Source organism: Sycon ciliatum, chromosome 9 (assembly GCF_964019385.1).
Source record: "Sycon ciliatum chromosome 9, ocSycCili1.1, whole genome shotgun sequence".
In the NCBI taxonomy this organism is placed as follows: Eukaryota; Metazoa; Porifera; class Calcarea; order Leucosolenida; family Sycettidae; genus Sycon; species Sycon ciliatum.
Window position 1 is genome coordinate 2,307,249 of NC_088651.1, and position 13,352 is coordinate 2,320,600.

The following is a 13,352-nucleotide window of genomic DNA, read 5'->3' on the forward strand; positions in this document are numbered from 1 at the left end:
AAACCAGAAGTCTGGACTTTTCAAACACACTATAGTACCTGGTTGTCACGACGCTGCGCTGGGAATTCCCCAAAAGACTCTCAGTGAACGGATGGTGTATCCGCAACAGACTCTCTATAAACAGCTCTACATGAAAAAAATAAGACTGAACCCCTCCATTCTTCTGCACCAGGCAGTACTGGCGAACTTACCTTCTTAGCGTAGAAAAGGCAGAAGAGGGACACAACGCCAATAGCGGGTAATACCGGTGAGAAGAAGAAACCAAGCCTGGAAAGGAGTATAGGGTAGTAAATGGCATGCTGTAAGTCTACACATCTTGAGCCCATTCAAATGTCGGCCTCCCAGGGCTAAAACCCATTTCGGCCGCATCAAAATTTCAATGTGTACTGCCGCTGCCTGTATACAGTCAGACCTCGTTTATCCGGTCCTCGTTTATCCGGATCCCTCGCCATCCGGAAGAAAATCGCTGGTTACCGATGTGCAGCACATGTTATGCATACAACATAACCGGACCTCGCGATCCGCATACCGGTGCATGATTTTGTGTACAAACTGGTTAAAATGTGTACAAAAAGCTTCGTCGTATCCGGTTGCATGTGGCTGGCTAGCGCTTGCAGAAGCTAGTATCAAGGAGTTGTACAAGCAAATGAGGTCCTTGACCTGCTGGGTGTGTGCGGACAGCACTCAGTTGCATGCACTTGTCATTTTTCTCGCTTGTTTTACATACTGGGCACGCTAGTTGTACTGCATAGGACCTGTCTACATGTATGTATGATGTCACTGCTTTTGACATGCCACATGCATGTACAGTATGTGTGTTCAGTTATCCGGTTACCTCGCCTATCCGGATGTTTTTGTGGAAAACAGATGTGTGCGGTTAAGCGAGGTCTGGCTGTACACTGCAACACTGAACCTTGCAAAACTAAATTTCCGGCCAAACATGACCAGGCCGAAAATGGCCGAAAATAAATATGCGCCGAATATTTGTTCACTGACAGTACACATGTTAGTGCACAACATACACGCACACACACACACACACACACACACACACACACGCATGCACACACACACACACACGCATACACACACACACACACACACGTGCACACACATCACACACGCAGACACACGTGCACACACACTTTCTAACTTCCAGTGACCAACATAGGAGGCTTCTTGGGGGATATGCAAGAGGCGTGTCTTCTATCTAAAAAAAAAACTTTATACCCCTGTCCTGTTTCCCAACCGCTATGGCCTAGTTCTTGGAAACTGCCAGTAGACTATGTCAGCGGGGCTTCTACACAACTCTGGGATATATATTTGCCAAAAAGTCTTTTCCACTGGGCCTTTAAATGCAGGGGGGTGTTTTATTGAGCTGATTTTTCCCAGAAGTATTGCCTCCAAATTGACCCCGCAAACAGCAGCAGCAGCAGTAGCAACAGACGCACCAACAGCAGCAGCAGCACCAACAGCAGCAGCAGCACCAAAAGCACCAGCACCAGCGCCATTAATTAACAAGAGAGTTTGGAAGCTCAGGGCCCTACGCTATGCTTTTTTGCCTTGCTCATCATGCATGTTATTAGAACTGATGGAAATGTTTATTCCATTGATTGGCAATTAATAACTAGCACTATCAGCCGTATTCTGGCAGCAGCAATGTAACAGCAGTGTGACAATGTGACAATGACGTACCAGATAATCATCTGAGTGTACAGCAGGTCCAGTACACTCCTGACTAAGGGGAAGTTTGGTGGACCAATGGTCTTGGCGTACCACGCAGACTTGCGGTACAGAAAGCTGCACACCGGCATTGACACAAGACAGAACAACACAAAACACAACAACTTTCTCTCATCGGCCACATGCCATCGTGAAAATAAAAGATTTAAAATAAAATTAAAATAAACACACACACAGTCACACACCAGACACGCCATCGCTTAAAAAATTCACAGCCGATGTCGCAACATCTTTCAGCTAAATTTCGTTACCACTTTATCCGATACCCGTACGTGTACCTGCATTTCTACTGATCTTATTGGCCGCAGCAAGCCATCGTGAGGATAAAATATTTCAAATCCCAGACACACCACAAGGAGTTGCTTATGTTGTGTGTGCACCAGACACTGTCATCCGGCTTGGCGTCGGTCAAGAAAACTCCCAGATAGGAAAAACGACTTCGGGGATGAGTACAAATTGCAGAACTACCCAATGTTGTCAGTGTGGTGTCACACTCCAAAGTGTCTTTGTCTAGTCGTCACTCGTGTGCACAAGGGTGTGTGTGTGTGTGTGTGTGTGTGTGTGTGTGTGTGTGTGTGTGTGTGTGTGTGTGTGTGCGTGCGTGTGTGTGCGTGCGTGTGTGTGCGTGTGTGTGTGTGTGGGCATGTACTTGTGTACATGCATCGTTGTATAGGAGCATGCACGACAACATAGCCGAGTGTCGTCTCGTCACGCTGTGTTAGAAAAACTTAGAATAGAAGCACTCACCACTGCCCCAGACCGTCTCCCCATGTGGCAATGAGCACAATAAGAAAATTGAGCACTGCAAGCTGGTAGAATTCCTGACCTACCGATAACTCCCAGCACTGCAGCAGAGTAAACACACATACACACACGCACGCACATGCGCACGTGCGCGCACACACACACACATACACACACATACAAACACACACACACACATATATATATATATGTGTGTATAAGCGAGGGTCCCTGGTTCGAGTCCTGGTGGTGACAGTCAATTTTTTCTTCAGACTTTTCCCGTTTGTCACTTTCCCTCAAACCAGTTAATATATATATATATAGCAGACTCAGCGGAGGACGTTCAGGTTGGTTGTAACTCTGAGTTTCATGTCGCTAGGCAATCATCAGACAACTGATACTCGGGTCTACCCAACAGTATGCTTATAAACATAGAGCCACAAGCATAAACAAATTTAGCGCTAAATCGGGTGTGAGGTATGGGGAGAAAGCTGGCGCGGGCCAAGGCGCGACAGGGGGAAGTGCCAGGATGGTGGCGGGGAACAGGCAGGTGTGAGCATGAAAGCGCGGAAAGAGGCGATGGGGAGGCAGTGTACAGCAGATGGGTGGAGGTGCCAGGAGGGTGGCGGGCAATGGGCCAGCGAGATCGCTACAAGTAGGGAGTCGTTTGGTGACGGGCAGGCGTGAGCAGAGTGGCATCGCCGACTACAGGCCAAGGGATTTTGTTATTAATAATAATGGGTGCTCAGGCAAAGTGCAGTACAGTACTTGGTCAGTTCATTTGATAGGTGTGAAATTTGCGAGGCGGAACTTATTCTCGTGCCTGCATTTCGAGACCATCTCAGACCGCTTGTTGAGTAGGAGCTTCTTGGGTGTAGTCAGGATGTGGAATTTTTCCGCGGTACAAAGATTGCATTTTTTTTTTTTTTTTTTTATATATATATATATATGCACATGCACATGCACATGCACATGCACACGCACACGCACACGCACACGCACACGCACACACACACACACACACACACCAGTGGCGTGTCCAGGATTTGGCTGAGGGGGGGTTGCGGCCGGGATCAAGGCGGGATGGGGTGGGGGTAGATGACATCATGCTACTGTCCCAGGTCATTTTGAAAACCGATGTCAAGAAGCTCCTCCTGTAGCCCCCTTCTTCAACAGTTATTCACCCGAACGGCCCCAGAGACTGTTGCGGAGGATCAGCGCACCACACGGGGACAAGTGTCGAACTTGCTTCAAGTTCCCTTTCTTCGTGGGCCTGCGGGACGATCGACCATGATGTTTCGGGGAAGCATTCTCTGGAACGCTCTCCCCTCTGATTTTAGAGTGATACGTGTCCCTGGTCCCTTCCGAAAAGCTCTTTCTGCCATTGGTATACTTACTTTGTGAATATCCTCGTTAAACTTTTATTATCTGCCATAAATTCCAACCTTCTCATCTATCACATTTGTGCATGCATGTCTATAAAATCAACCACGTGTTCCTGACTCCATGAGATTGTCTTTCTATTCTTTGACTCCATGAAATTATTGTCTTTCTATTTCTGACTCCATGAAATTGTCTTCATATAAATTTTTCCTTTTCTTCTTTTGGTCCTTTCTGTCTTATAATTATTATAGTATCATTTCTTGTTTTCCCTTGCATATCATCCCTTCATCATTCTGTGAGAACCTGTCCTATGGGCAGGTGAGAAGGCATCTCTGCCTGCTCATTTGGTGAAGTAAAATAAACAACAACAACAAGCCGTAAATCTCACACACCACGAGCAGTATTTCTGTACACGCAGCAACAATGTACATTGTAAACTTCAAATTTGCCGTTAGGTGAGCGAATCAACTGCAATTATTTATGCGAGTCCAACAATTTCTCACCGCTCTCAAAGAGTCAAAGCATCCTTTACATAGGCAGCGGTACTTGTCACTGTGCGCTGTTCTTCATGTTCTGGCTACTCCCTGACAACAGATTCTTCCGCGTCTGGCGGAGTGTGACTGTCAGTCCGCTTCGAAAGTTCAACTGGAATAACAGCGACTTCATCACTCCCACTGTTTCCTGTTGGAGCGGCAGCAGGAGTTGCGCCGCCACAGGAACGCTTTACAAAAATTCCAGGCTCTGCTGGCTAGAGCTTGGCCTTTTGGGATGTCCCTGAGACATCGAAGAAAAGCCTTCGAGTCAACCAAAACACGATTCGAACGAGGATGATCGCCTGAGCCCTCGGCATTCGAATCGTGTTTTGGTTGACTCGATCGAAGACTTTTCTTCGATGTTTGTACCGTTGAAGACGCGTCGAGCGCGTCCCAGCAGGGATCACACTGTACAACAGTACACAGTCAGGTCACCGTGTTTCTGTAGCCGCGCCGTGCATGCTCACTGTACGTAGACTCGTACTCAAAAGACTGTACTGTACTACTAGTCTGTAGTGTGTACAATCAACACCAGCTCGACCGTGCAACCGCTTTTGGACAATCGTTTCAGGCCGCGCGCGCCCCGACGAGCCTAGTCTACAATGTACATGTAGCTCGATCGACCTGGCGCCCTAGCGCCCTGCCTATTATTTTTCGAAACCTAGGTCGAAATTTTTGAGGAGGGGGCGCGCGCCCCCCGCCCCCCCCCCCCCCCCCCTAAACCCGCCACTGCACACACACGCACGCACGCACGCACGCACGCACACACGCACGCACGCACGCACACACACACACACACACACACACACACACACACACACACATACAAACACACACACACACAGCAGAGCAGAACACGCAGAACGAGTGCTATGTATATTTATTAGATGTCAGGTGACTGTTACTGGGGTTACTAGGGTTATGACTCAACTGCGCCTAGACTGTAATACATGAAAATGAGAATGGTCTAGCGCTAGGAGGCTGATCCCCCCCCCCCCCCCCCCCCCCCTCTCCCCAGTTCTTCGTTGCCCGACAGTACCGTAATTGTTTTAGCCCAGCTACAAGTAAGTGCATTGTTTCGTAAGTCTTACCACAGACGTCACACACGGCACGACCAGTACGACCATGGTCCTACCACTTTTCAACCAGGATGGTCCACCCAGAGCGCCTGTAGAGCGCTAAAACGTGCCCTGGTGGCCGAAAATCTGATTTTTTCCTCCGGGGGAGACCCTGGTGCCCTGACACCCTGGTACCCTGGGACCCTGACACCCTGGTACCCTGATACCTTGGTACCCTGGGACCCCGAGACCCCGGTGCTACAACTCAGCTTCTTCTTCATAAGCTGTTGACGGAGACTCCCTCGATTTAGGCTAAGGCCTGTGGAGAATCCATTAAAATACAAAATACAAATACAAATACCAGTCCCCATTGCCCTGTGATGTCCCTGCTTACACCACATTCCGGCGAGTCCTTGATGTTCTTCGTATGACAGTCCTTGAGACGCAGGAATAAGGACACAATCACCACGCCAATAGAGGCTAATCGGATAGCCACCGTTCTGTCAAGGGTAGAATGGTGGAACACACGCAAGCATGTACACGCATGCATACACACACACATGCACACACACGCACACACACACACACACACACACACGCACACGCACACGCACACGCACACGCACCCGCACACACACACACACACACACACACACACACACACACGCACACACACACACACACACAGAGTTGTGAACATATGAAAGCACACATGAAACGCACAAGCACGCACAAACAGACAGGATAGAATGACTAAAGGAAACCCCGAAGAAGAGTCGCTTCCAACCCCAACTTCACAATCATGTTCTTTGATAGTACATTGCAGTGATAAGTGCATTGCAGTTCACTATTGCTTTGCTCAAGGAAATCTGACCGCACTAGCCACTGAAATACATGCAATCACTCACACATCCACACATCCACACATCCACACCCATACGCCCACACGCCCACACACCCACACGCACGCGACCATGCACGCGCGAGCATGCACGCGAACACACCCACACACGCACACCTACCCACGCACATGCACACACACACACACACACACACACACACACACACACACGCACACGCACACACACACAGGAACACAAACACACACACACACACACACACACACAGGAACACACACACACACAAACACACACACAGGAACATGCACACACACACACACACACACACACACACACACACGCACACACGCACACACCTTTGACCTTTGACGCCCATCGCCGGAGGCGATGATAGCAATGCTACGGCAGAAGCCATAGCAACTTGTGCTGGGATCACACCATTCAACAGCTTGCAAGGCTGAAGAATTGACCGTCACTATTCAGCCTGGTCTACACCATACAGCTATTTGGAGTGACATTTTCTGGCCAGTGAATCCCTTTTTTTTGGTCTTTTTCATTTTTTTCATTTTTTTCTTTTTTGCCCGCACACACATCACACCACATACTCCGGCATGCACTGGCTGTTGGTAACCACCCAGGAGAATGAAAGAAAAGTCAGGAAGAGTCTGAGAAAGAGAAGAAAGACGTGTGTGACCATAATCGTCGGGAATCGAACCCGCAATCTATCGATTGGAAATCGCTGCACATACCACTGCACCATATGGGACACACACACACACACACACACACACACACACACACACGCACACACGCACACACACACATACACACATACACACACACACGCACATACACACACAGGAACACGTACACGTACGCGCGCACACACACACACACACACACACACACACACAGGAACACACACACACACAGGAATACACACGCACACACACACACACACACACACAAACACACACACACACACACACACACACACACACACACACACACACACACACATGTGCAGACATTACCTTATGAGTGTATATTTAACCTCCTGGCTGGGTGTTCTCCACTTCTCATAGCTAGTAATGGCTTCAAACACGATCGGCAGGACGGCGTTGAACGCAGCAATCGTCAGTGACGATGCCAGAGACTTGGCGTAGTAAAGGAATTTCTCCGACGTAGGACGATTGGACTGAAGGCAAGAAAATCGAAAAATAGCATGGGATAGCGTGGGATAGCATGGGATATCAATATCTATGAAGTTGTGAACGGTGTGTGTGTGTGTGTGTGTGTGTGTGTGTGTGTGTGTGTGTGTGTGTGTGTGTGTGTGTGTGTGTGTGTGTGTGTTTACGTAACTGTCTTGGCCGTTTTATGCCGATGTACTCCAAGTGGTGTAGACCAGGTGTGCATTGGTGATCGATTGACATGGCTTCGCCAGTTGTGTGGATTAGACAGTTATCTGGCGCAAGTCTTGATCTGTCTCATTCAGATCTTGTTCGCTATCGTTGCTATAAGAGAAAATCTGTGGGTGCACATCCAGTGCATTTGCAGATTTGCGTGCTTCTCTTGCGACGGGCGTATACATGGTACATGGTACATGGTGTTTACGTGTGTACGTGTGTGTGTGTGTGTGTTTACGTGTGTACGTGTGTGTCAGTGTGTATCGCACAGAGACACGTAGCTAATCTACAGTCAGCATTGTCCGGTCACCACGCCAGCATATGGCCAGCGTCATATGTACTGCATAGTCAAAATAGACAAACTAGTAACTATGAGGTTACCAGTGGCACATGGCCACAACCAGGGAGTCGTACACGGATTCATACCGTATGTCAGCGCCTTTATAGCCATGGCCTTATAATAGAAACACCGCTGCTTTCCTAGCTATTTAGATGCAAAATGACTCACCCACTACGCCATGCCATAAAAGTCAAAGTCCACGCAGAAATTTCAATCTAAATCTACTTGTTCACCCTTCCTGCTGGGCTGTAAGTTTGTTAGCATAGTACATATGCCTTCATTTTTGCAAAACATACTCCAAATGTCATTTCATTTATGAAGGACATGGCTTTATAACTGAGACTGGCTTTATAATCGAATATACCGCCATGGCTTTAAAGGTGCGGACATACGGTACAACTCCCTGGTCACCACAACACCGATGTCCGAGCTACACACATGGCACACTGTTCCATCTCAGTTGACCCATCGCAAGCACAAAGTCGACAATGACAGACTGGCCGTCATACCACCAGCGGAGATTACATTACTTTGTGGCATAAAACTGCTCCACGACAACATTCATAAATTTGAGGGAAAGACACAAACGGGAAGTGTCTGAAGAAAACATTGACGGTCGCCACCAGGACTCGAACCAGGAACCTTCGCTTGAGGCCAGCGATGCTCTAACCGCTGAGCTACGTACATCAACATTCGTTTCCAGTTGAATTTTGAGCCGTCGTTGGGATGAGTTGAACACACAAATACACACGCTCACAGCATTGTCAACGCCAGCACATTGTTGCTACCGCACTCTCCGGAGTATAAGCCGCACTTCAAACAGTCATAATTCACCCAAAATGTCGGTGCGGCTAATGACTACGACCGTCGAACGGACCGTGAAATACAGGGTAGACGTATGTATTTTCGTGACAAAAATTTATCTCCGCAATCTACGGGCACAATAGATGATGCGCCCGCCGACTTGGATTCTCGCTTGACGTATCGCCGAAGTGGCACTAACCTCTTCTTCACACAATAGATGATATGCCAAATAACCTGCAACTAGACTTGGGAGGGCATTGCAGAGTATTTGCTGTTAAGTTACCCATGACTTGTGCTCCTGCAGAGCTCAGGGCCAACGGTGTACACATGTAGTATGATACTCAATCTGCGGACAGAACTGTTTCGTCCTTTGTGGACTCGTCAGCGCAGCACAGAGGAAATGAGGCCGAACCTGATAGCTAAAAATTTCCAATCAGGCCCGAACGTACCCTGCCAGGGTGCTCAAACTGACAAGTCAGTGAGCTCTGCATAACGCAAACAGCAAAGGCACTACCCCACGCAAGAGTAGTATGATAGATATGCAACTGGTGTGCAATGCCCTCCCAAGTCAAGTGCATGTTGTTTGGCATATCATCTATTGCCTTGACCAGTATCTTGCCATAGCTTACCTTTAGTTCGAGCGTGGTCGTCGAGGCAGCGATTGACACATTGGTTGCCAGGTAGATGCAGTAAGCGGCGCCTGCTAGCATTCCTGCTATGAGGATGTTGACCAGCAATCGTCTGTGATACAGAAAAAACCTTTCGAGCCAGGATTTCTTCTGCCGTAGTGACCGCTCGTCACCAATGCATTCCTGGAGTGGTCAGGGGGCAAACACAAATATAGACACAGACACATGCACACACACATGCACATACACACACACATGCACATACACATACACATGTCCATAAACACACACACACACACACACACACACACACATACACACACACACACACACACACGCACACCATTGGACCAATGGACGCCCATCGCCGGAGGCGATGATAGTGATGCTACAGCAGAAGCCATAGCAACTTGTGCTGGGATTGCACCATTCATCAGCTTGCAAGGCTGAAGAATTGACCGCCACTATTCAGCCTGGTCTACACCACATAGCTATGAAGTGGCTTTTTTCTGGCCAGTGAATCCCTATTTTTGGTCTTTTCATTTTTTTTATTTTTCCCGCACACACATCACACCACATACTCCGGCATGCACACACACACACACACACACACACACACACACACACACACACGTACGCACGCGCAAACACACACACATGCACATACACACATACACACACACACACACACACACACACACACACACACACACACATGTTGATACAAACAGGGAGCATTTGTGCTCCGTCGCGTACGCTTGACATTGCTTCACGGACACGAATAATGAGACAGATGTTAAATTAATGATCAAGCCCAGTGCATGTTCAACACAACCTTAGCTCAATGGCCCAAAGCAGCAGAGAAAAGGTAGATTGCCGTCAAATTCAGTAAAACCTGTAACTAACGACCACGCCTTGGGGCCAAAGAAACGGTCTTCAGTGGCACGTGGTCCTTAGTCAGAGGTTTGCACCGCACAACAATATTATGAATGTGAGACCGTCCGTGCCTGGCGAAGTGGTCTGTAGTACCAGGCTGGTTGCTAGTCACGGTGGTCTTTAGTTACAGCAGGGGCGTCGCACACGGTACGGTCACTACGGTATTGACCGTACCACTCTTTGCCCCAAGTACCCCGTGAATCAATAAAATGCACTGATTTGGGCTCTGAATTTCCAAAATTGTCGGCTCAGCCACCCTTCCCCCATGAGTACATTGTACTTCAGCTGACTGACCGTACCACACTAAAATACCTTCCGACGCCCCTGCACAGGTTTTACTGTACAAATTGACCAACAAATGAAGTGACAGACGGATGGATGTATGCCGGCCTAGCAGATGGATAAGTAGGTGGGTGGACAAGTGGGCCAAGTTGGGCAGGCAAACAAAGGGAAACATGCACAGACGAACTGAGAGGTCGGTTGAGAGATATGCAGACGCACTGACAGACAGATAGAGAGACAGACATATAGACAGACAGATGGACAGACAGACAGACAGACAGACAGACAGACAGACAGACACAGACACACACAGAGACAGCCACAGAGACACACAGACAGGCAGACATACATGCAGGAAGACAGACAGACAGACAAATAGACAGAAAAAATCAGACAGAGACAGACATACACACACACGGGCAGCCGATCAGCTGCATGTACCTCTAGCTCTCGAGATGTAGCGATAGCCTTAAGCTTTGCCGTCTCGCTGTTTGTTATGCCGAAGTTCCACGCACTAAAGACCTTATCCGTGTACTGGTAAGCGGTGTTCAACTTCTGCAGCTGCTGATGATGGTGTGACTTACCAATGCTGATAAAAAGACAGAATGAGTAGAAGAAAAGGTGTCAGCACCGACGCAATCCACACAGTCAAGTAAGCCAATTTAGCAACCGAACATTTCCGTTCCCTTCTCACCATGGGTAAACACAGGGAATAATGGAAAAATGTCAAATACAGTAACTTCTATAGAGCTACAGCAGAAGCATAGATCGAACACCTCACACTATACGTGTGGAAAAATTAGTAGGAGGAAAATTTCCTTTTGCCAGCGGAGAGGGCTCAACACAATAACAACAACAAATCGCCTGATGGTTGCATTGTACAAGAAACCCAGAGTTGCGACGAACTCTGTTGTTATGTCCCCTTGCGGACTCTAACATACCATTACATTCATGCATTCCCACTGGCACTCACAAACACTAGCATTTGGAAGGCATTACTCTTGGTCAGGTAAAGCAACAACAACAACAATATATCACCCTCAGGAATAGTCCGCTTACCGTAGCACAAAAACACAAACACCTCGGAATAATCTTTCAGCATGACCTCCGTTGAACGGAGCATGTTGAATACATAGTCAAAAAATCACTCAAGTCTTTCAATATTCTTTTTAGACTAAGATCTACACTCACCAGTGATTCTTTATCTCACATCTATCAGACATACATACTACCTATATTCTCATATGCGAGCAATGCTCTCACACCGTTGTCCCACACTTCCCTTGACAGGCTAGAACGACTCCAGCGGAAAGCCGCCAGAATATGTCTCCACCTTCCCCTTTACACACACTTAGAACACTCCCACCTTTTGCTTCGCATCAAATGGCCAACATTATTTTCACGCTTTAAAGTTAAACATATACTCTTCGCGCATTCTCTGCGCCACAATTATGCCCCACCACATATACTCTCGCTGCATACTGCTAGCAACGTGCAACCTTCGTATAATTTACGTCGCTCTCGTACTTGGCACTTGCCAACTCCGCGGACTGACCGCTGGCTCCATTCTCCCCTGTACAAGGCCCTTCATTACTTTAATTGCCTGCCCACCCAGCTTCGCGAAATCCCTTCTCGTACTCCCTTCAAATCCGAGATATCCCTGCTGTTGCACAACTCTGTATGCTCGTGTAGCGACCACCCCTGCCCGTACACTTAAGTACACAACTCTGTATGCTCGTGTGGCGACCACCCCTGCCCGTACACTTAAGTAGTCATTAACCCCTAGGCCCTGCCCACCCAATTCTTCCTCACTCTTTCTCCTTTCTTACACTATTATCTCTTATTGGCCACTGGCTATCGTGAGAATAAAGATTTGAAATATGCGAGCATGCGCAATACAGTAGCAAACGGTGAAGTAGATATATTATGACTAACTTGCATACACAACAACTGTAAACCTCCTTTGTGCACTTTGTGTGTACTGAGAAAAAGCATAGCAGACTGAGCGGAGGATGTTCCATGTCCTAAGCTCTATCTATGACATTGAGCACTCAGGGGCGCGTCTGACACGGTGCGGGCACTACAGTATTGACCGTACCACCCTTTGCCCCAAGGTACCCTGAGAATAAACAAAATACACTCATCTGGGCTCTAAATTCCCCCCCCCCCCCCCACACACACACACAAGTAAATTGTACTTCAGATGGCTGACCGTACCACACTAAAATACCTTCCGACGCCCCTGGCACTCACTGCAGCCCGGAGATCAACGGATTCGTAATGAGTAGAAGCAATACAACTACATGTATGGTTCTCTTGACATGCGGTGTACATGACACCATACTGGCACAGGTGTGCGGACATTGAAATCCAGTGGAGTGCAGGGGTTGCAGGGGCATAGGAGGGGTTTTGGAAGTGGTACGACGAAAGGTCGGTGCGGCCGAAGGCCGTGTTGGAGGGACATCCCGCGGGAAAATTTTGTAAAAAAGACACAAAATCCTGCGTTCTGGGAACTTCGGGCACACTTCTGGCGCAGTGTGCAGTCAAGTCGAGTACAGTACTCAGTACGACTACAGATACATAACAGATCTACAAGTATGAGTTTAGAAACAGGTCAAAGTCTGACATGATGCG

General features: G+C 48.1%; 1 protein-coding gene across 1 annotated transcript in view; it reads right to left on the reverse strand.

Annotated features, from left to right (window-relative positions):
* The window catches only part of LOC135825022 (transmembrane channel-like protein 7), a 42,106-nt gene that overhangs the window by 9,084 nt on the left and 19,670 nt on the right, over positions 1-13,352 (reverse strand). The window contains exons 9-15 of the mRNA XM_065337758.1: positions 11,160-11,307; positions 9,501-9,683; positions 7,356-7,519; positions 5,856-5,961; positions 2,491-2,588; positions 1,696-1,800; positions 192-267 (exon numbers count right to left, since the gene is read on the reverse strand). Coding sequence (XP_065193830.1) covers positions 192-267; positions 1,696-1,800; positions 2,491-2,588; positions 5,856-5,961; positions 7,356-7,519; positions 9,501-9,683; positions 11,160-11,307 — 880 coding nt within the window. The remainder of the gene's footprint in view (positions 1-191; positions 268-1,695; positions 1,801-2,490; positions 2,589-5,855; positions 5,962-7,355; positions 7,520-9,500; positions 9,684-11,159; positions 11,308-13,352) is intronic.